The following is a 23299-nucleotide window of genomic DNA, read 5'->3' on the forward strand; positions in this document are numbered from 1 at the left end:
TGCAGCGGCGCCATCTTGGCTCGCTGCAAGCTGTGCCTCCCGGGTTCACGCCATTCTCCTGCCTCAGCCTTCTGAGTAGCTGGGACTACAAGCGCCCGCCACCACGCCTGGCTAATTTTTTTTTGTATTTTTAGAAGAGACGGGGTTTCACAGTGTTAACCAGGATGGTCTGGATCTCCTGACCTTGTGATCCGCCCGCCTCGGCCTCCCAAAGTGCTGGGACCACAGGCGTGAGCCACCGCGCCCGGCCTCATCCGCCATTTTCATCCCAACTGGCCGCGCGCCTCGCGGCCTGGGAGCCCCCAACCGATCTTAACGGCCCAGCCAGCGCGTGAGGCCTCGGAAACCGCTGAGAGCCCTGGGCGCGGGGCTGCACCTGCCAAGGATACTCGATGGAACTCGAGGGAGATGATGGTATAATAATTAGAGTAACAATGTTGACCGCTATTAAGGCTTCGCTTTGCATTGGCTGCCTGGCTTTGAATCTCATATTTCACGTATTTTTTGAGGAGATACTGATATCTGCTAGTAGGGTTGGCCCTGAGTACTGCAATGAACAAGTAAAGAACTTTGTTCAGTTAAGGGCCGAAGTTAAGGAATGGGCTAAGGGCCCTGATGCAGTTACAACATGGGATTTTTCAGACACCAGAGAGGCCAGTGCCTTGGAAATAAATGCCTGCGCTGGACAGAAGGACAGTGTAAGATGTCAAAATGCTGGTCCACACACAAAATGAAGAGATCATCATCCCTCTCTGTAGGATCAGTAACCGGAAGAAGGATGCTGTCTCTACACGCTGTTTTTCAGAGGCGTCAACAAGTGCTTTTTCCCCTTCTCTGAGGGAGCCAGAAGTGTGTCTGGTAGGAACCGTGGCTGGGAACCCCAGGTAAAGGTCTACCAAGGCGCAGTGCCAGTGGACAGAGATTAGGTGTACTCCTGAGAGTGGAAGCACAGCCATTTGTCACGCCTTTCAAGATACAGGACAGCAAGACAGGAGGCTCTCCAGCAGAGAGGACTGCAGGCTTTTGCAGGAGAGAAAATCTCAGGTAACTGTCTTTAATTACACAAATATTGATATATTCATGCATTTATTGAGAGCCTACTACGTGTCCGTGTTCCTTGTAAGCCAGGAATATCACTATGTTTGCCCTCATAAGAGGTGAGAGGGCGTCCTTTTTGTGACTGTTTCCCTTTTTAGAAAGTAGTACAGGCCGGGCGCGGTGGCTCATGCCTTTGTAATCCCAGCACTTTGGGAGGCCGAGACGGGCAGATCACGAGGTCAGGAGATCGAGCCCATCCTGGCTAACATGGTGAAACCCCGTCTCTACTAAAAATGCAAAAAAAATTAGCCGGGCATGGTGGCAGGCCCCTGTAGTCCCAGCTACTTGGGAGGTTGAGGCAGGAGAATGGTGTGAACCAGGGAGGCGGAGCTTGCAGTGAGCCAAAATCAAGCCACTGCACTCCAGCCTGGGTGACAGAGCAAGACTCCCTCTCAAAAAAGAAAAGAAAAGAAAGGAAAGTAGTATACGGACAGTCCCTGACTTGATGGTTCTACTTATGGTATTTTCAACTTATGATGGGTTTAATCAGATGTGACCCCCTTGTAAGTCAAGGAGCATCTGTATAGCAAATTTGAAAGATACGGAAAAGTAGAAGGCAGAACCCTGTAGATTTCCATCCTTAAAACAATTATTCTTAGCATTTTGATGTTTATTTCCAGATTTTGCTATGAAAAATTTTTTTTACATTGCTTAAATAAGTACTTAAAAAGAAAAACACATCATTTACATTTTATGTGATTATAAACTTTCATAATCTTTTTATAATATATTAAATGGTAGAATATTAATTTTACTTTTTGTTGATGTTTGAGTAGTTTCTAGTTTTTTAAAATATAATTTCAACTTTTATTTTAGATTCGGGGGTACATATGCAGGTTCATTACCTGGGTATATTGCATGATGCTGAGGTGTTGGATACAAATGATCCTGTCACCCAGGTACTGAGCATAATACTCAATTGTTACTTTTTCAACGCTTTCCCCTTCCTGCCCCCCTCTAGTAGTCCCTAGTGTCTATTGTTGCCATCTTTATGTCCATGAGTACCCAGTGTTTAATTCCCACTATAAGTGAGAACTTGCGGTATTTGACTTTCTGTTCCTGCTTTAATTTGCAAAGTGTAATGGCTTCCAGCTGCACCCATGCTGCTGCAGAGGACATGATTTCCTCGTTTTTGTATGGATACATAGTATTCCATGTTGTATATGTACCACAATGTCTTTATCCACTTCACCATTGATAGACACCTCGGTTGATTCCATGTGTTTGCTATTGTGAATAGTGCTGCAACGAACATATGAGTGCATGCGTGTTTTTGGGAGAGTGAATAATTTTGGATATATACCCAGAGTGAGAATGTGGGACAGAATGGTGGGTCTGTTTTAAGTTCTTTGAGAAATCCCCAAATTGCTTTCCACAGTGGCTGAAGTAATTTACATTCCTCACAGCAGTGTATAAGCATTCACTTTTTTTCTGTGGCCTCACCAGCACCTGTTGTTTTTTGACTTCTTGGTAGCCATTCTGACGGGTGTGAGATGGTATCTCACTGTGGCTTTAATTTGCATTTCTCTGATGATTAGTAATGCTGAGCATTTTTTCATGTTTGGCAGCTTGTATGTCTTCTTATGAGAAATATCTGTTAATTTTACTTTTTGTTGACATTTGAGCAGTTGCTAATTAAAACATTAAAAAAAAATTTTGCTGACTGTGTTTGTTCGTAATTGTACTTGCTTATAAACTGTCCTATTACAAACTGCAGAAAGCTTTTTTCTAAGTGTTTATTTTCTTACTGCCCTTGGTCTACTACTTTTCTTTTTTTTCAGTTTCCTTAGATAAGTTATCCCCTCGTGTAGTTAACTATTTTAGCACTAACTTAATTCTTTGAATTTTAAGCCAGTGAAACCAACTGATTGCTAAACATCCTCAAGGTAAAAATCTTACGAACTGAACTATCGTCTTCTGTCACCAAGCTGCTTTCCCTCTGATATCCCCATTATTAATTAGTAGCACCAGGACACCCAAGCTAGAAACAGAACAGCTATTCTATGCTTCTCTCTTCATTTTCTCCATAGCTAGTCTACTAATATGTGGATGAGGTGGAAATATATGCTGGGCAAAGAAATCCTAGAATTCTCACTGTTCACTATACTTCCCCCCAATAGACTTTAAGAACCTTCAGATCATCAGCTGTACTTTGAAGTACATTTTTAATTATATTAGTAATACATGTTCACAATCTGAGTCAAAATTAAAATATTCTCGTTGAGGTTAAATGTCCCATTCCAAAACAAAAACAGATATGCAATTCCACATAAAATTTTCTATCTATTGACTTACTTTATATCAATGTAGATTCTTGTTTTCTTACTGAATCCAATTCAGTCTGTTACTATCAATATTTATTTTGATGCCCAAATTGTCATAGATTTAGCTAGTTACTTCAATTTGACTTCTGTGTTCTTTGGATATATCTCTGTTATTTCTTACTTTCTGATACAAAAAGATGTTTCAGGCTCATCGTATACTTTTGCTGCATCAGTCCTGGGTCCAGCCATTTCTCTTAGTACCCCTTGTTCCTTTATTGGAGAATGGTATTTAGAAGTCAAGGTCGGAGTGCTACTTGTGTTCATTATTATTAATCTTAGGTGGTGTTGGTTTTAGGCCCTCTCGATGGACAGAGCTAGTATACACACATGTTCACACATTTAAATCTCAACCTGTTTCTCTACATATCTATGTATCTTGAAAATCATGAATTTACATCAGTACCTCTAGTTGTAATTTAACACTACAGGGTTTATTCTAGTTTTCTTCCTTTCCACATTGGTGACTTCTTTCTCCAACAATGAGAAATCTGGTTCCCATTAGCCTAAACATATTTGCTTATTTAGTCAGTCCTCCTGTCTGTAAGCAATCTCTCATCACCACCATGGCCCTTCAGGTATGGCTGTCCTCTTCCACCCACTTGGGCTTAGACCTCTATGTGCCCAGCAGCTGTGTTATGTAGGCACCCTCCTCAACTCACTGGATATCCAAAACCTGGAACCAGGCAACCTTTCTATGATAAATGCCTATTCACCCTGCTTCGGCTCTTACACTCTGCTCTGGGACACTGCAACAGCTCCTAACTGCTCCCTTCCTCCTCTTTAGGTTTGGATACCTATTTTGCTTGACTTAACTAATGATTATAAGATTGAATTAGGAAGGGAAGAGGAAGAGACATACTGTATTCCCTCCCAGCACCCCACCCCTTATTTTATTGAGGAGTAATTGACATGCAAAAAATGCATGCATTTAAAGTGTACAATTTGAGGAGTTTTGATATACATGAATAGGTACGTGTTAAATCATTACACTCAAGATAGCAAACACATCCCTATTCCCCCATTCAGTTTGAGGTTTTTTTTTGAATTAAACTTTTTATTTTGAGATAAATATCCATTCATGTGTGGTTGTAAGAAATAATAGAGAGATCTCATGTACACTTAACCCAGTTTCCTCCAGTGGTAACATCTTATAAAATTGTAGTATGATATCACAACCATTGACATTGACATTGAAATAGCCAAGACACAGAACATTTCTCTCACCATGAGAACCCCTCATGTTGCCATTTTATAGACATACCCACTTCCTACCTCCCTCCACTCCATCTAATCTGTTTTCCAATGTTACATTTTTGCCATTTCAGTAATATTATATATATATATATATGTACACATGGAATATATATATATATATATATATATATATATATATATGGAATCATATAGTACATAATTTTGGGGGAATTTTTTCCCCCTCAGCTTAATTCTTTTGAGTGTCATTTAAGCTGTTGGATTTATCAGTAGTTTATTATTTTTATTCCATGGCATGGGTGTACTGCAATTTGCTTTACCACTCATTAAATGACAATTGGGTTGTTTCCAGTGTTGAGCTGTTATGAATAAAGCTTTCATAAACATTTCTGTACAGTTTTCATGTGAACATAAATCTTCATTTCTTTATGATAAATGACCAGGAGTATGATTGCTGAGTTGTATGATAGTTGCATGTTTAGTTTTTTATGAAGCTGTCAAGCTGTAGCTGTACCGTTTTACATTTCCGTCAGCAGTGTATGAGTGATCCAGTTTCACCTCATCTTTGTCAGTATTTGGTGTTGTCACTATTTTTTAGAAACAAAATGCGCTGCTCTGACAAGTGTGTAGTGATATCTCACTGTGGTTTTAATTTGCATTTTCTGAGTGGCTAGTGATGGTGAACCTTTTTCATGTGCTTATTTTCCATCTGTATATCTTCTCTGGTAAAATGTCTCTTCAAGTCTTTTGTCCATGTTCTAGTAGGATTGTTTGCTTTTTTTATTGTTGAGTTGTCAGAGTTCTTAACATATTCTAGATACGACGCCTGTGTTGGATAGATGATTTGTTAAGAGTTTCTCCCAGTCTGTAGCTTCTTTTCATCTTCTCAATAGAGTATTTTACAGAGCAATAGTTTTAAAGTTTGATGAAATTCAACTTAGCCATTTTTTCCTTTTATGAATTGTGCTTTTGTTGTCATGTCTAAGACTCTGCCTGGCCTTTGACCCTGAAGACTTTCTCTTTTTTTTCCCCGAAAGTTTCATGGTTTAGTATTTACATCCAAGTCTGTGATTCATTTTGAATTAATTTTTGTTTAAGGTGTGAGACTTAGGCAGAGGATTTTTTTTTGCCCCTATGGATATCCATATGCTCAACACTACTGAATTGAATTGAATATGTTTACTCCATTGAATTGTTTTTTGTACTTTGTCAAAAATTCATCGAGCATATTTGTGTGGGTCTATTTCTGGGTTTTCTGTTCTGTTTCACTGGTCTGTGTATCTCTCTGTTAACACTACAGAGTCTTGATTCCTGTAGTTACATAGCAAGTCTTAAAATTAGATAGACTGACTTTTTCTAATTTATTCTTCTTTTCCAAAATTGAGCTGTTCCTGTTCCTTGCCCTTTCTATATAATTTGTAGAATAATCTTGTGTATAAAAATATGCTGAGATTTTGATAGCAACTGTATTAAACATTTGTATAATTAGGGGAGAACTGACATCTTTATATATTAAATCTTCCAACCCATGAACATGCTATACTAAAGCTTTCCATTTATTTAGGTCTTCTGCATTTCATTCATTGGTACTGTGTAGTTTATAGCATACAAGTCTTGTACATGTTTTATTAGATTTGCACTTAAGTATTTTTTTTAGTTATTCCATATGATACTGCACTTTTAAATTTCTTGCCTATGTACTGATTGATAATATATAGAAACAATAGGATTTCGTCTTTATTTTGTATCCTTTGACTTTGCTGAACTAATGTATAACTTCTAGGAGTGTTTTTGCAGATCCCTTGATATGTAAAAGGGAGGTGATCCACCCACCCTGGCCTCCCAAAGTGCTGGGATAAAACTACTGTTTTAAAATACAATTATAAAGGATTTTGCCTCAGAACCTGTTCTGCTTCAGGCTTTTGGGGATCCTGAAAACAGCTGCCTCCAAGTGGCTTATCCCAAGGACAGTGGTCACGATATGAGGGCGAGAGCATTGAGGAGCCTTCCTAGGCAATTGGGAAGATACGAAAGTCCTAAACTAGTAGTTTATCTATACTGAGCATCCTCAAGTGGTAGCATATTACTCTAAGAGCTTTTGGAAAAGACTTCTCCTTGGAGATAATAAAACCAAGTGCAATGTGAAATCTAAGACCAGACTTCTGGGTGACGGTGTAGGTAAATTGGGAAGATGTCATGGGTCCAGGGGTGAGACAGTCTTATCCTACCAGAAGCCACCTCTGCCACCTCCCACAGGCTGCTTAAAATGCTTTGGTAAGAGCTTATTACAAGGCTTGGTGGTAGAATGTGTGAAATGTTTTCCTGGGAGGGATGACATTTTAAACTTTTATTTTATACGTTACTGGTAGTCATAAGTAATATAGTTCTTAAAAGCAGATTTTAAGAGGGGGATAGGGAAAAAAAAACCTATGAAGACGCTGATGCTACGAGTGGAAAGTAAAAGTTATCTAAGAGGTGATAGAGTACCAAAAATAGCGTTTCGTTACTTCCCAAATTTGCCAGCTTTTAATGGACAAAGTGAATATTCTTAAATGTATGACTACTTTAATTTGAATATTACAGCATACTTTTTACTTTAAGAAATTACATATTGCCGGGCATGGAGGCTCACGCCTGTAATCCCAGGACTTTGGAAGGCCAAGGCGGGCGGATCACGAGGTCAGGAGATTGAGACCATCCTGGCTAACACGGTGAAACCCCATCTGTACTAAAAATACAAAAAATTAGCCGGGCGTGGTGGCGGGCGCCTGTAGCCCCAGTGACTCAGGAAGCTGAGGCAGGAGAATGGTGTGAACTCGGGAGGCGGAGCTTGCAGTAAGCCGAGATCGTGCCACTGCACTCCAGCCTGGGCGACAGAACGAGACTCTGTCTCAAAAAAAAAAAAAAGATAAAAAGAAAATAAATTACATATTAATATTGTGTAAAGTAGAAGCATTATGAATGTAGAGAATTTATTCATTAGGGCTCTAATATTTACTACTGTCTGATCTAGAGAAGTCACTTACCCTCTCTGGGCTTCGGTTTCATTCATTGATAAAATAGGCACAATATTCAGAGTAAGATCAAAGTGCCTGTTACAATAAAAACAAATATTAACAATAAAAAAATAGGTATAATACCTGACCTGCTGACCTCGTAAGTTGTGAAAATGCACTGAGATGGCTGGAAGTAGAATTCTTCATAAAGTAGACAAATTTATTATTTATAGTTGGTGCTAGTGCAGAAAGGATAAGTGGTGTGAAGCACTGTCACTCAATGTCAATGGAATTTACTGTTGGTGGTACAGAAAAAGAAAATAAATATATCTCTAGTCTCTTGTTCCTTTACATTTTGAAGGCGCTTCTACCAGGTTCAGAAAAGGAATCTTATTAGCATTTGGGGAAAAGCCTTTTTACTGAAACTTCTGGTAGGTTTCAACTGTAGGCATACATATGTTTGTAAAGATATCTAGCCAATGAATGACAGTTTAAAAGAGAGAAGCTGTTCTTTGACCATCTCCTCAAAGAATCATTAATCCATATTAGAAAATTGGAGAGAGTGCACATGCAGGGATTTTTTGCTAAAGAGCATGATGTGTCTGAGGAGTTATGACTCACAGTATCTCTGTTCCAGAGATCACTTGGCGATTGTAAATGCTGGAGGCGGGGGAACCTCTCCTCTGCATTTGTATACCTCTTGAGCTGTGTAGAATTAATCGCTCCAACTGCACCAGGAGGTAAATGGCAGAGCCCGTGGCTTACAGATGCTTGTGTCTCCTAGTTTCCAGCAGTAAGTATTTATTAGATGAAAACTTGGCTGAGACTGCATATTAAAGAGAAGAGGAAGGGGCATCTCTTGGCAGATTTTATCCTCAAGGCAGGTTACCTGCTCCTGCATAATTGAAAAGAGACCTGGCCTGGCTTGGAGGCTGTCTTAGCCCTTCAAAAGAGATCAACAAACAGTGGTGGCCAATGGGTGTCAAATAAAGAGCTTTATAGTGTTAAAAGAAACTTCAGACAAATTAAATTTAAAGGAGTTTGAGCAATGAATGATTTGTGAATTGGGCATCCCCCAGAATCAGAGCAGATTCACAGAGACTCCACGGGTGCCTCGTGGTTAGAACAAATTTATAGACAAAAAAGGTAAAGTGATGTATAGGAATTGGAAGTGAGGTACAGAAAGAGTGAGATTGGTTACAGCTTGGCGTTTGCCTTATTTGAACACAGTTTGAACATTCAGCAGTCTGTGAGTGGTTGAATTATGGCCGCTGGGATTGGCCAACACTCAGCTGTTGTTACAGGTGCATACTATTGAGTTAGGTTTTCAATTTGTCTGACTATTAAGCTAGGTTACAGTTCATCCCCAAGGACTCAAATATAGAAGTATGGAGTCCTTCTCAAGCCATACTTACTTTGCTTTAACAATAGTTTAAGAAAGACATAAGAAATTAAAAGACAGTTTAGAGGACAGCTGTCATGATAAAGAGTTTAGAAAAGAATGTGTAGGAAGATGCGTTAGGGGTGGGGGATATTGGAATTATTTAAACTGACAAGAGTCACCCGAATAAAGTATGACAGGCAGTTGGTATTTGGACATTTGCAGAAGTGATTATATAGAATATAGAGCAGATGTTCTCAAGTTTTTTTGGATGCCAAGGCACTCGGGAAAAGGTCACATGTACATGACCCACAGTGTAGTCAGGTGAGGTTGCTTAAGACTACATTCTGCTCTAAGGCTTTGACACACCTAAGTCTCACTCTGCTACCAAACACTGATGGGATCAGTAGTATCATCCAAAATACCAGCAGGATGACTTAATAGTAGAAAGGAGAGCCTCATTGCTCTTATCAGTTTGCAAGCCAGGAAGGGACAGCATCCAGTGTGGAATGAAGGTGCTCTCTGTTGGAATAGGGGAAGGACAGGTTGTGTTTTACATTCATATTCATACACACTCAACAAGTTTTGGGGGAGAAGCTATACATACTTCTGTGGGAGCTGAGCACACCACAATGAGTAAATATATGTATCATACATCCCATGTTCACTTTGGAATGGGGTTTTAGCACTAAAATGAGGTAGAATTTGGTCCTTTACATCATAAGGTAAACTATGGGACACAAAGGTGGTTTGTATGCAGCCTCTATAAGCTGGCAGATACTGGCAATCTGTAATATTAGTAGCTTATCAGAAAAGAATGTTTGTAAGGCCGGTCCTCTGTCCGATCAGAGCTGATAGCTCGTTTGGTTAGAGGCAGTCTATTTATAGAAAGTTAGAAATTTGCCATGCCATCCAGGCCCTGAACCCTTGACCCATAGGTAACTTGGTTTCCTTACCCTTAGGGCCTGTCTTAGTTGATAAAGGGGCATCTATTTTGGTCTTTTAGGTCATAATAGCTTAGCGCACTGTAACGTATCCCTGCTTTAAGGGAGTTGCATACTTGTTACCAAATTGATGTGGAGGGCTGGGACTGTCTGTATGTGAGGGAGAGTTAGAAATGTGGGGTCAAAATGACAAATAAGATTGAAATAAAAGGAGGAACTAATGGATTCTGGATTTGAAAATACTGATTGATTTGTCACAGGATGGGTGTGTGGGTGTGTTTGTAAAGAAAAGAACTTTTATCTGAGGCATGTGAGTCCTCTTAAGTTATCAGGCCTAGAGAGACGTTAAAATGAGACAGAAATCACAGCCCTATTTCCTCCTTGAGCTATGTATTCATCTCTTGAAACTGCTTGCTATTGCCACATGGAGCTATATAGTAACCCAATGATGCCACACCTGACAGTATAACCCACCCCATACAGCTTAACAATGTATAGCCAATCACTAATCAATGTCGCTTCTGTAAACCAATGAGAATTCCTGATTACAACTTTGTATCAGCCCACTCCTTGACCTCTTTTTTTGACTTTGAAAACCCACTCATAACTGCTGCTAATTGGAGTGTATATTCAGGGGGACTTGCATCTGTGTTCCCAGGTCGCAGTCCTCAAGCTTGACCCAAATGAACACAGAGTTCACACAGAGTTTATAATAATTTGCCTCAACTTCTTCCTTTTAGGTCGATGTGTATGTGTGTTTGTGTAGAGAGTATGTTCCAAAAGTGCTTGAACAGTTTAAACCTCACTAACTTCAGAAAAGTAAGTTCTATAAATTAACCCCCAAGATCCCTTGAAGTTTTAATTATATATATTTATTGTACACTTATTTTTGTTTTATAGATGTTAAATAATGCATTATTAGTGAAACCATGCCCCAGAGAGTTGAAGAAAACAGTGACTAATGAAATGAATCAGTTTACAGGATAGGCGATTAAAAAACAACAACAACAATAACTTACTAAAATGCCAAAACTCTCCCTGCTTCTGAGATTAAAAAACTGGCTAAAATGACTTAAGACTATTAAGGCCAACTGGAGTTGGCACAGAACAAGCTGGCTGATGTCACAGCCCAAATTTCTGCCACGTTTCAACCAACTCCCCACAAATGTGCACATGGAATACATGAGGCAGCGTTAAACAGAACTGTGCATGCGGAGGACTTACAGACCTCCGCTTTCCTTCCACCAATCAACTATTAATTCCAGAGGCCACTCCCTAAACTTTTTCTAATAAAATGACCCCATGAAAGCCAGCACAGGGGACAGGTTTGATCTGGACTCCTGTCTTATTGTTCGTTAATTTACAATAAAAAACCTTCTTTTCTCAAAAACCCAAATTGGGCAGTGAGCTTCTTTTCCTTGATAACATTAGTTTTAATCATTTGAGACAGTCACTCTGATTGGAAATAGTCAAAACTGACTTCAAAACAAAAAATGTAATGTTCAACATTCACAAAACAAAGCAAGTATAAAGGAAATTTAAGTTTTATATCTGCATTTATGTAAGGCAGAAACATTCTGTAGGTAAGATGGATTTGAGGACATATGTGATCCTGAGAGTGGCAATGCCTGGGTACAACAAATATTCCAGGCAGTATTTCAGGCTTTCAAGGCAGTGTGGTTGGTGGGGTCCAAGTTAAGGGCTCCAAACAGTAAAGCGGGACTTGGGTAATGCCTGGTTTACTGTTGGAACAAACCAAAAATTCCACTAAGACAAATATATGACATGAAAAGGGATGGAGTTGGGAAATGGAGTGGCAAGGTAGGGCAGAGGGACCTAGAGGGCCCAGGAGAGTCAGCTGGGCTGGTGGGTTTGGGGCTGTGGACACACCCTCCTCTTGTTGCTCCCTCCACCCTCAGAAACCCTCTGTGACTCTTCCATGCTCTGTGATGCAGGTCTGTGCTTATAGTTAAGCCTGGGCACCCTCAGTGCTCAGTTGCTTCAGGCAGCTCAGCTATTCAGACCATGGAGAATATCCTCTGTTTTCTGAACAGCTATACTGAGACAGGGCTGAGCCCTAACTCACATTGCTTGGATATCGACCCCAACTTCATCTGCTTGAGTGGGTTGGGGTTGTTTATACTGTACTTGTTCTACGTCGTATTGACCCTGTATTCGTCACCCACCGAAAAAAATAATGACATCCAAAAGGTAAGGAACTGTGGGTGAACACCCAAGAGAGATGCCCTATTGTTGTTTCCCAATCCTATTCCAACATTTCTAAATAAGTTTGGTTGGTACAGAGACATGTTTTAGATGGGAAGTCTGAAGAGAGGATAGAACTTCACTCTTCTATGGAAGAGGTTGGGCAGACATAGGGGTTCAGGAGGACTAAGGTTTCCATCTGAAGCTCATAGTTTTCCATGTGAAGCTACCTATCTGGCTGTGGTGGAGAGTTCCAGGATAAAATCCCAAACACAGTAATTCTGTGGTCCCAGATGGGATTATTTAGAGATTGTGGGCTCTCTGAAGAAGAACGGTCTCTGCTGAAATTTGATCATGAGTCAGATTCCCATGTCACCTGTCACTTGACCAAGTCTTCCTTCATGTTGGGCTGACCCGAGGAGTAATGCTGAGAGTCTCTGAGCAGAGGCTGGAGCTATAGGCCTGTCTCCGTGACACTTGTCCCATGAGGGAGCACAGATGTGACTGTTGACCTCTGAGTCTTTGCCCTCCTTCAGAATTGCTAACTGAGTACATCAAGTGTGGCTCTGACAGCAAAATCTTCTTTGAGGATTTTTCAGAGAAGGAAAAATGGGAACTATTTTATCACCATTAAAAATTGATAACAGGAACATATTTCTATTAATTAAAGAGTAATATTCTTGTATAATGAATGAATGAATGAATGAATGAGCTTCATAGAGAGTGAGAGAAGTGAGTCCCAGCCTGTCATTATCTGTCTTTTGTTCTCAGCATCAGGGCAGAGCCAGGAGGAGAAGGAAAGTTGGGACATTCAAAGGTAATGTCAGCCTGCTCTATCTGAGCTTCAGGGGTGACCCTTTCTGTCTCTTTCATGATGACTCAGTCCCATGATTTCTTAGAATGTCAGTTACTAGATGCAGTCTTAGAAAACAGAGCCCTCAGAAGACAGGCTCCTGGGAAAGCAATCAGACCTGAGACACTGCTCAGAGGCCCTGCTCTGCCCATTTATGGGCAAGACAAAGTGATGGACCTGAGCAATGGGTGTTGCCCAATTGGTGGCCAACTGAGATATCGAGGAAGGACTACTGGTGGGCTTGGAGTCAGAGCTTCTGTCTCACAACTTTGCATACGTACTTTGACTTCCTCAATGCTCGGATTCCTCCTGGAGGTAACCACTGATGTCTGTGTTTCAAGCGGTGGTTTTGAGCATCACATGGGGTAATGTATGTGAAAGGACTTTACTAATGATGCCACATACACATGTGAACTTGTGAATATTATCAATGACTATTTGCCCTTTTCTACTGATTCTTGGGGCTCTCAGAGTTTAATATCCCAAGGGTCTTCCACAGATTGACTTCTGTATGAGGCGTGTGCCTCTATCTTCATTGCATATAACATACTATTCTGGTCTCCCAGACTGGAAAAGTTTCCAGAGAGAAGAGGAAGAGGAAAGGAAGCTGCTTTCTCTTCTGAAAAGGTGATTAATCTTTCCCTTTGTGTCCTGTTCCCACCCCACTCCCTCTTCTTTAGTACGTTCTATTCATTTCAGGGATTCCTTGTAGCCTGCTGTAGTTGTGGGAGTGGGTAGCCATAGGAATGGGTATGTGAATGAATGTGTTGGGGAGAGGCTATAGTGAGGTCATAGGACCTCATATATGGTGAGGTCATGGGTTGGGGGCAATGTGATGTGGGCAGCAGGCTTTAGGGAGCCCACCCCTGCCAGGCTAACAAATCTCCTTTCCTTGTTCTGGTCCTGACTGCAGCTTTGGACCTCCTGTTTCCTGCAGTCCTCTGGGCCAGCATCATGATACCAACCACTTTCGTCGACTGTTATGCCCAGACCCCGTCTGTCGGGTGTGTAACAGAGCAACTGCTGATATCCAGCAACTGCTGTCTTGGGAGTCCCTGAAAGATGCTGCTCCCTCTGTGTCTCCTTTGGCTTCTTCAGCTTCTGCGACTGAGTCATCATTCGCTCTGGCTTCCACCCCCTCAGCAGCCCCTCCAGAAGACCTAATACTGTCCCCTCGGCCTAAGCCCTCTCCACCGCCCCCCTTAATTCTCTCACCTGACCTGATCACCACCGTAGCTGACTTATTTTCACCCTCACCACTGAGGGACCCTCTGCCACCACAGCCTGTTTCTCCCTTGGATTCCAAGTTTGCCATAGACCATTCCCCACCCCAACAGCTTCCCTTTCCCCTTCTCCCACCACATCACATTGAGAGAGTGGAGCCCAGCCTCCAGCCTGAGGCCAGTTTGTCTCTGAACACCATCTTTTCATTTGGCTCCACCCTATGCCAAGATATTTCGCGGGCCATGAATCCCATTGGTTCTTGTGCTCGTCATCACGGACCACCAATCCCATCTGCTTTACCACTGGAAGATTGCACTGTGACTCAGTCTAAATCAAGTCTCACCATCTTGAAGACTTTTCCGGAAATGTTATCTCTAGGTGGCTCTGGTGGGTCATCCACCTCTGCCCCAACAATCAAAGGCATTGACCATTCACACCCTGCATCTTCAGAATTCTCCTGGTGGCAGCCTCATGCCAAGGACTCTTTTTCCTCCAATTTTGTGCCATCTGATTTCATGGAGGAGCTTCTTACCCTTCATTCTTCTGAGGCCTTTTTAGGGGGGCACTCTGTGGCCAACCTCATAGAGCCTGTTAACATCTCATTTCTCAGCCATGACATTCTGGCACTCCTGGAGAGACAAGTCAAGAGAAGGGGTGATTTCCTGATGTGGAAAGAAAATGGAAAGAAAGCAGGATCATTCCCAAAACAACTTAGGCCAAACTACCAACTAAATTCCTCACGGAATATGTTAACCTCAATTGCTGTTAAGCATGACTTGGCAGAATCCTTTCCTTTTTGGGCCAGTAAAGGCAAACTAGAATGGCAGCACATCCATCAGCAGCCTCCATACTCTAAGTGCTTTGAAGACCATTTAGAGCAAAAATATGTCCAGCTCTTCTGGGGTCTCCCATCTTTGCACAGCGAGTCTCTGCATCCTACTGTTCTTGTCCAACGTGGCCATTCCTCCATGTTTGTACTCTTCAATGGCATTACAAATACATCTATATCCCATGAATCCCCAGTACTTCCCCCTTCCCAACCTCTGTCCTTGCCTAGTACCCAACCACTACCCTTGCCTCAAACCCTGCCCCGAGGTCAGTCCCCACATCTCACTCAGGTGAAGTCCCAGGCTCAACCTCAATCTCCATTCCCAGTCCGACTACCTAGTCCTCTATTCCTGATTAGGATCTGTGGAGTGTGTTTTCATAGACCCCAGAATGAGGCACGGTCTCTTTTGCCATCTGAAATTAACCATCTGGAGTGGAATGTGTTGCAGAAAGTGCAGGAAAGTGTGTGGGGTTTACCCTCTGTGGTTCAGAAATCCCAGGAAGACTTTTGTCCTCCAGCTCCCAATCCTGAATTGGTCAGAAAGTCCTTCAAGGTCCATATTCCGATCTCCATCATTCCTGGAGATTTTCCACTCAGCTCTGAGGTAAGGAAGAAACTAGAGCAACACATTCGAAAGAGGCTCATCCAGCGCAGATGGGACCTGCTCCGGAGAATCCATCAGTCTCTGTCATTGCAACGTCCTCAGAGCAAAATTTCAGAGCTATCTGTGTCAGAGAGCATTCATGGACCGTTAAATATCTCTTTGGTTGAGGGTCAGAGGTGCAATGTTCTAAAGAAGTCCGCATCAAGCTTCCCTAGAAGCTTCCACGAGAGGAGCTCAAATATGCTTTCCATGGAGAATGTGGGGAATTATCAGGGATACAGCCAGGAGACTGCCCCAAAAGATCACCCGTTGCATGATCCGGAGACATCTTCAGACGAGAATCTGAGGTCTAACTCTGAGAGAGACCTAGAAACTCATATGATGCATCTGTCAGGGAATGACTCAGGGGTGAGACTAGGTCAGAAACAACTTGAAAATGCCCTGACAGTACATTTGAGCAAGAAATTTGAGGAAATCAATGAGGGTCGAATGCCTGGGACTGTGCATAGTTCATGGCACTCAGTCAAGCAGACAATGTCTCTTCCTGAGAAATCCCAAAGCCAAATTAAACATCGAAATCTGGTAACATTGGTGAGTGAGGACCACTGCGTTGATACTTCCCAGGAGATTTCCTTCCTTAGTTCCAAGAAACAAAAGATGTTGGAAGCCCATATTAAAACTTTCCGTATGAGGATGCTGTGGGGCCTTCCCCTCAAGGTCCTTGAATCCATAGAAATCTTCAAATCGAAAGCGGACCTTTCCACTTCCTTTTCCCATTTCGACCTTCCCTCCTCAGCCACCTTCATCTCTCGGGGAGATTCCAAAGATGGGGTCTCTAAGTCCCGTAGACGAAGCACTTTTCAGGGAGAAAAGTTGGGAACAACAAGCTCAGTCCCCATCCTTGATCGTCCTCACCCTGTCTCCTCACCTGTCGGCCAAGAAGGTCAGGAGACCCTGAGAAGACAATTTTCTGATACGGACCATGACCTTATAGAGACAGATTCCAAAGATGGGGCCTCCACATCCCTTAGAAGAGGTACTACAGATTTTCAAAGCGAAAAATTAGAATCAACAAGCTCATTCCCCATCCTCGGTCATTCTTACCTTGTCACTTCACCTGTCAACCAAGAAAAGCAGGGGACCCTGAGAAGAGAATTCTCTGATACTGACAATGATCTTACAGAAAGTGTCCGGACAACGGAGGATGGCAGACAGACTTTTCTGCCCCCGCCACACAGCATCGTAGACGAAGTCAGTCAGAAACAGACTGTACTGGCCAGTAGATGCAGTGCAGAGCTGCCCATAATGCAAGCTGGAGCTGGCTGTGAGTCATGGGATAAGAGAAAGAGTTCCTTTCATAATGTAGACAGGCTTCAGGGCAGTAGAAAGACCTTTCCTGTCACCAATGCTCTTCAATCACAAACTAGGAACAACTTGACAACCAGCAAGTCGGGAAGCTGCTCACTGACAAATGTGAAAGCAAGCACTTCCAATGAAACTGAAATTTTCCCACCAAGAATATCAGTTCCTCAAGATCCTAAATCATCATACCTTAAAAATCAGATGTTGAGCCAGTTAAAGTTGGTCCAGAGGAAGCATAGCCAACCTCAGAGCCATTTCACTGACATGTCTTTTGCCTTAGATAACTTGAGTTCCAAGGACTTACTGACTAATTCCCAGGGCATCTCGAGTGGGGACATGGGAACTTCCCAGGTGGTGCATGTCCACTTGGAGGACAGAGGAATCCGTGTGGCACAGAAGCAGGAGCCCAGGGTCCCTACCTGTGTCTTACAGAAGTGTCAAGTTAAGAATTTCCCACCAGCTGTAAACAGAGTGAGTCCTGTGAGACCCAAAGGAGGAGAGCTTGATGGAGGGGATGCAGGGCTGGGGACATCCCAACGCAGGAGAAAGAGCCTCCCTGTTCATAACAAGACATCAGGGGAGGTGCTTGGGAGCAAATCTTCCCCAACCTTGAAAACACAGCCTCCTCCTGAAAACCTTTCCAGAAAATGGATGAAGACCTTTTTGCAGTGGTTTAATAAACCCAGCATATCATATGAAGAACAAGAAAGTTCCTGGGAAAAGGGTAGCTCCCTGTTATCATGTGTGCAGAATATTGGTCGAGTTACAAGAGCTGCCTTTACTGGGACTACTGAAGCTCAGAAAATTAGGAAAGACACTAGGGAGTTCCTAGAAGAGAAGCTGGGGCATAGGCATGGGATAGATATCACCTGTCCCCGAGAGCCCCTTTCCTTCCCAGTGGGGCTTGGGAAAGCTCAGCACAACCCAGAAGTGCATGTCAGAGCAGAGTCTGTCCAGGGCTATGCCTGCAACTACAGGGCTCCCTCCTGCAAAGTGACACGTACCAAATCTTGCAGCCAACAAGCTATCTTTGTTGGCCAGAATTATCCTACAAGGATTAGACAGATCATAGACAAGGACAGACAGCCCCAGAAAGTTGAGGCATTTAAGGGGAAGATATTGTGTCAAAGCCATCCCCAATCCATGCCCCACAGGAAGCCCGTGCCACATCCAAACCCCACTTGCCGGCGTCAGGTCAGCCTGGTGTGTCCAGCCGTCCCAACCAGTGCTAAAAGCCCTGTGTTTAGTGATGTGCCTTTCCTAACTGGGCAGAAAATGCTTCCAAAGCATTTCCAGGGAGGAAAATTTCCCCCCACAAAATAATTCAATCCTTGTTGAGAATCTTGATTCTCCCCAATAAATGTTCTAATAAGAAGGATGTCTTTTCTGTGTATTGTGTTGTGGGGTATGGGTTTTGGGTAACCGAAGCTAGTGGTTAGGGAAAGGCGGGGTTAGCGCAGCTCTTACTGACTCCCTTCTTTGACTTTTAAAATGTGCCGAACCCCCTGGAGCTGTTGTGGCGGAATGAGTATCATGTGCCTCCAAAAGCCCCTTCTCTCCCTGATGAAGTCCAAGGAGATGAGGTCTTTCCTACCTCTTTGCTTGAGACTTACTGCTATTGTATGGCGGCCTTCACCTTCCTCCCCATTCACTGCTTCATATCCTTTAGAGCAGTGAGGAAGGCAGCCCTTCCATATCTGAAGACAGGGTGAAGGACAGGTATATTTTTCAGAAATAGTGGTTTAAGCACTGTTTAAAAAAAGTTGTCACAGACCACAGTATCTTATAGGTTGGTGGGAGTGTTTGGGATATTGCTGGTTGGGGTAGAGTGTCAGGAACACTGTGGATGCTGCTTAAGAATTTGACAAGCAGGGCATGCTCATGATTTAGGGAGGCATATTTTGACCTCAACGTTGAGGTCTTTCTACTAATAAGTCACTTTGGAGATGTAGTTCCCCTCCCTGTGTATTTCTCCATGCTGCCTGGATTGATGACATTTTTACAGAGCAAAAATTCACCTAGCTGTCTGTGGCAGGACTGTTGACCAGGCAACCACCTACCTCCTAGGGTAAAATATAGCTTAGAGTAAGGAAAAGATGCCTTAGAATGATGAGAAAGTAAGAAAAAAGTGAAGCTAGGAAAGGATGACCATGCTGGTGGAAAAAGGTTTATGCCCCATCATGCCCATTTCATGACCCTTTCTTAATCTAGATCTAGGCACCAACCCCTTGAGGCTTACCAGGATGCTGCAGAGGTTACAGATGCCATTTTGGCAGAAGTGTACCTTGGGCTGTTCTTTAAGGACTTAAACAGTATCTGCAGGGCTGTTGTCAGCATGGCATCCCTCTCTTTAGGGAAGGTGATCTTTGTGCCTTCTTTCTAGCCATGTTGATGGCAATATGCAAGATCTTCCCTTAGTGTATACAGCGCACCTATCAGGATGGAGGTGTCACCCATGATGTTCATGGGCTTAGTGGAATATAATAGATATTGTCTAGAATACCTGCAGCTCATGGTCCAGAGGTTAGTCCTGGACTACGCATGAGGGTTACAGATATTTGGGGGCTTACTATGAATCTTTACAGAATGCTCCTTATTTCTAAGAGTGTGCACATATGCACCCTTAAAATATTAGCGGCCTAAAGAGAAGGCAATTCCACTTATACAGACTGGGACTAATAAATGAAGTGAGTTTTCTAGAGGGCACTTGAGGTAAGTTCTCCAGAAAAATTTGTGAATGCTTGGTGTCAAAACAAAAACAAAACACAACGAAGCATAACAAAACAAAACAAAACAAAACAGATGTCCACTACAGCTTCTTCACTATCCTTCTCTTTTCCTGTCCATGCTTATGCCATGGACCCTGCAGTGCCTGAATCTTAGGATTGCAGAAATAATTCAGATTCTATGAAGGCCTTAAGAAGCACAAAATTGGGATGAAACCCAGGGCAAAGAACTTGTGGATGTGGAGAATCCATGGAGGACCCAAACATCCATGTGGATAGACTTGCCAATTACCTGGCCTCCTAATTCCTCTGTCATTCCATCTTAGGGTCTTTTACCTCCATTCCATTTCAGTTACTACCACACCCAGAAGCTGTCATCAGAAACATCTAAAAGTAATCATCAGAAACACCTCTTTTTTTGGAGGCAGAGTCTTGCTCAGTTGCCTGGCCTGGTGTGCAGTGGCACGTTCTTGGCTCACTGCAACCTCTGCCTACCAGGTTCAAGTGATTCTCCTGCCTCAGCCTCCTGCATAGCTGGGATTAAAGGCACATGCCATGATGCCCAGCTGTTTTTTTTTTTTTTTTGTAGAGATAAGCTTTCACCATGTTGGCCAGGCTGGTCTTGAACTCCTGACCTCAAGTGATCCGCCTGCCATGCCTCTCAAAGTGCTGGGATTATAGGCATGAGCCACCATGCCTGGCCTCATCAAAACCACCTCTACATCTGTAATAATACAGTCTAACATTCCACCCTTTGACCTCATCCTACTATCCTTCCAGCCTAGCCCCTCAATTTGTCAAATTTTCACACTGGGTTATTATTTTTCTACTTATCTGTCTACCAAGTTTTTGGCTTAATTTCCTCCTTCTTCAATGCAGGTTTTATGGTCTATCCTATAACCAATGTTTAACAAGCCCTACTTGAAATATGCCATATGCAATTCCCTTTAATCCTTCCTGTCTGACAAAATCCCATCTCTCTGCCTTTTCCATAAATGTCTTCCCTTAAATGACCTATCACTGTTGGATTAAATCTCACAATCAAGTCTACTGACACCATGATAAATGCATGGTCAGTCTTAGCACTACCTGGAAATAATTCACTCATTCATCCAAAAAATACTTATCCTGTGCTTACTAACAGAGAACAATACTAATGAAGCTTTGGTCATTTTTCCTTAGTCCACTTTTTCACCCATGTATTTCAAACCTTCTGCACTTTTCTCAAGTTTAGGCCATCTCCACTTGCTCAGCAGATGTGCTGGCCTCACCATTCGGGAAACTAGAATCCATTGGATAGAAACGTTTCATAAAAAATTCTTCAAAAAACTATATCCATCCCTCCTTTGTTTCCTTCCAAGGTTTCTTCATTTTTTTTGAGACAGAGTCTCGCTCTGTTGCCCAGGCTGGAGTGCAGTGGCGCGTTCCCGGCTCACTGCAACCTCTGCCTCCTGGGTTCAAGTGATTTTTCCCAACTCAGGCTCCTGAGTAGCTGGGATTACAGGTGTGCACCACCACACCTGGCTAAGTTTTGTATTTTTAGTATAGATGAGGTTTCTCCTTGTTGGCCAGGCTGCTTTTGAACTCCTAACCTCAGGTGATACGCCTGCCTCGACCTCTCAAAGTGCCGGGATTACAGGTGTGAACCATCATGTTTGACCACCTTGCAAGGTTTCTATCTTCAGAGGAATTATACTTCCTGAAATGTCTCTATTGAGTGGTAGCTAAACTCTAGTCTTGATGGACTGATCCATTCTTGCCTTGTAATAGGTACACAGTATATGCTTTAAATGGGTGAATTTTGTGGCATGTGTACTAGACTGCAATAAAACTGAAAGGATTTAAAGAGAAGAAGTGCTTGAGGATAAGAAGAATGCAAGAGGGTACACCAAAAGGAGTTAACACATTTTTGGAAGATGAAAACCTGGTGGAGGAGAGATAACTTACTTAGCAAAGTAGACAAAGCACCAGCTATCCTTATTGCTGCTTCCTTCTCTTCATGAGGCACTGAACATGTTTTATTTCTTAAATCCTTTCATTGAAGCGATGGTTAAACATGCGCAAGAGCAGGTAGAACAATATAACTCCCCATGTACCCACCACTTAACTTTCACAATTATCATTTGGTATGGGTGATACCTCCCATCTTTTATACTATGATTAAAGTGCAAAAGTCCATTTAAACATCTTGCCATCCATCTCTTAGAAGATGTGCCACGTGCCATATGTCAATGCTGTCACATTCCTTTGATACTTATCACACGAGGAACACACTTATGTACAACAGATGTACACAGCATTGGTGACAAACACATTGAGCTTTAGTGGCTTTGGCAATCAGTTCTCCTTTGACTTTAAGTCAACCCCAGGGAGTCATTTGAATTCCTACCCACAGTCCACACAAGAAGCAATCTTACAGAGCAAATTCAGTGCACAATATTGCAGTCCCTTAATCACATAGTAACTATAAGTTGAAAAAAATATGAGTAGAAACTGTACATGTTGCTGAAACCTTGAGATTGTCATATAAATGTTTTCAAATATTTAAAAGAAATGTTTTCTATCACACATTTAAAAGGAGTTTTCGTGTTTCCACTTAAATAAAGTAGATCAAATATACTTGTTTATCTACCCTCCTTCCCAAAATGCCATTAAGAGTAAAAGATTATATGAAAAGATGCTCAACATCATTAGTCTGATCACAGAAATACAAATAAAAATCACTATGAGATAACCACTTCACACCTACTAGGACGGCTGGAATAAAAAAGTGTTTGAGATAATTTGGAGAAATTGGAAGCCTCATACACTGAGAGTGGGAATGTAAAATGGTGCAGCTGCTTTGGAAAACAGGCAGTTCCTCAAAACGTTGGCATATAACACAGCAAATCCACTCCTAGGTATATACCAAGAGAAATGAAAACGTGTGCATGCAAAGAAACTTGTACGCAAAGTGTTTGGTGTGTCTATTCTTTTCCCCAGTGGTTAATCTTTGGCCCTTTGACAGTGGCTTGTTCATTTGCTCTTTTGTGCTTTTGAGGAAAGTCCTTTGTGTAGCTACTTCTCTGCCCTGAGAAAGTTCTGAGTTAGGTGAAACAAAGGCAAGCCCCTTGGATCAGTTCTTCAGGGACTTCCCAGACAGATCAAAACAGACAAACTGAACTACTTAGAACAAGGTTTGCTCTGCTTTTTCCTCTGGAACCAGGTACCCACACTCTGTACGGGGTCTGATATCTTCAAGGCTGCCACTGGGCTGGGAGTGAGGTGGAGCAGTGGTAAATTAAAATGCTACAATGCTTTGTACAGTGTTTTAGTGGTTTTTCTCCTTGTTAGCCTTTGTTTGGCTGCAGTAAACCTTTGGCCATCTTCCAGAGTTTTGACAAGGTTGACTCTGACTGTGTTTGCCAGGTTTCTTTGTGTATCTGAGGAAGGTCACCTTCTCAGAATTCTCTAGTCTGCCATTTTGGACACTCCCCTATGTCCAGCTTTCTTTTGATCAAGATAGTTTATCTTTTCCTATTATTTTATTGCATAGAATTCA

At 42.3% G+C, this 23299-nt stretch overlaps 1 protein-coding gene across 2 annotated transcripts; it reads left to right on the top strand.

The window, feature by feature from the left end:
* The first annotated feature begins 284 nt into the window (after positions 1-284).
* Positions 285-18407, top strand: SPATA31D1 (SPATA31 subfamily D member 1). Of its 2 annotated transcripts, XM_054658115.1 has the most exons (6): positions 285-1044; positions 1915-1997; positions 10696-10774; positions 12932-12977; positions 13580-13640; positions 13927-18407. In XM_054658115.1, the coding sequence occupies exons 2-6, from the start codon at positions 1957-1959 to the stop codon at positions 18353-18355; spliced, it is 4656 nt and encodes a 1551-aa protein (XP_054514090.1). In that variant the 5' UTR covers positions 285-1044; positions 1915-1956; the 3' UTR covers positions 18356-18407. The 2 variants fall into 2 exon arrangements, with proteins under 2 accessions (XP_054514090.1, XP_054514089.1); XM_054658114.2 differs by lacking the exons at positions 285-1044; positions 1915-1997; positions 10696-10774 and adding an exon at positions 11926-12166.
* The last annotated feature ends 4892 nt before the right edge of the window (positions 18408-23299 follow it).

Source organism: Pan troglodytes, chromosome 11, assembly GCF_028858775.2.
Source record: "Pan troglodytes isolate AG18354 chromosome 11, NHGRI_mPanTro3-v2.0_pri, whole genome shotgun sequence".
NCBI lineage: Eukaryota > Metazoa > Chordata > Mammalia > Primates > Hominidae > Pan > Pan troglodytes.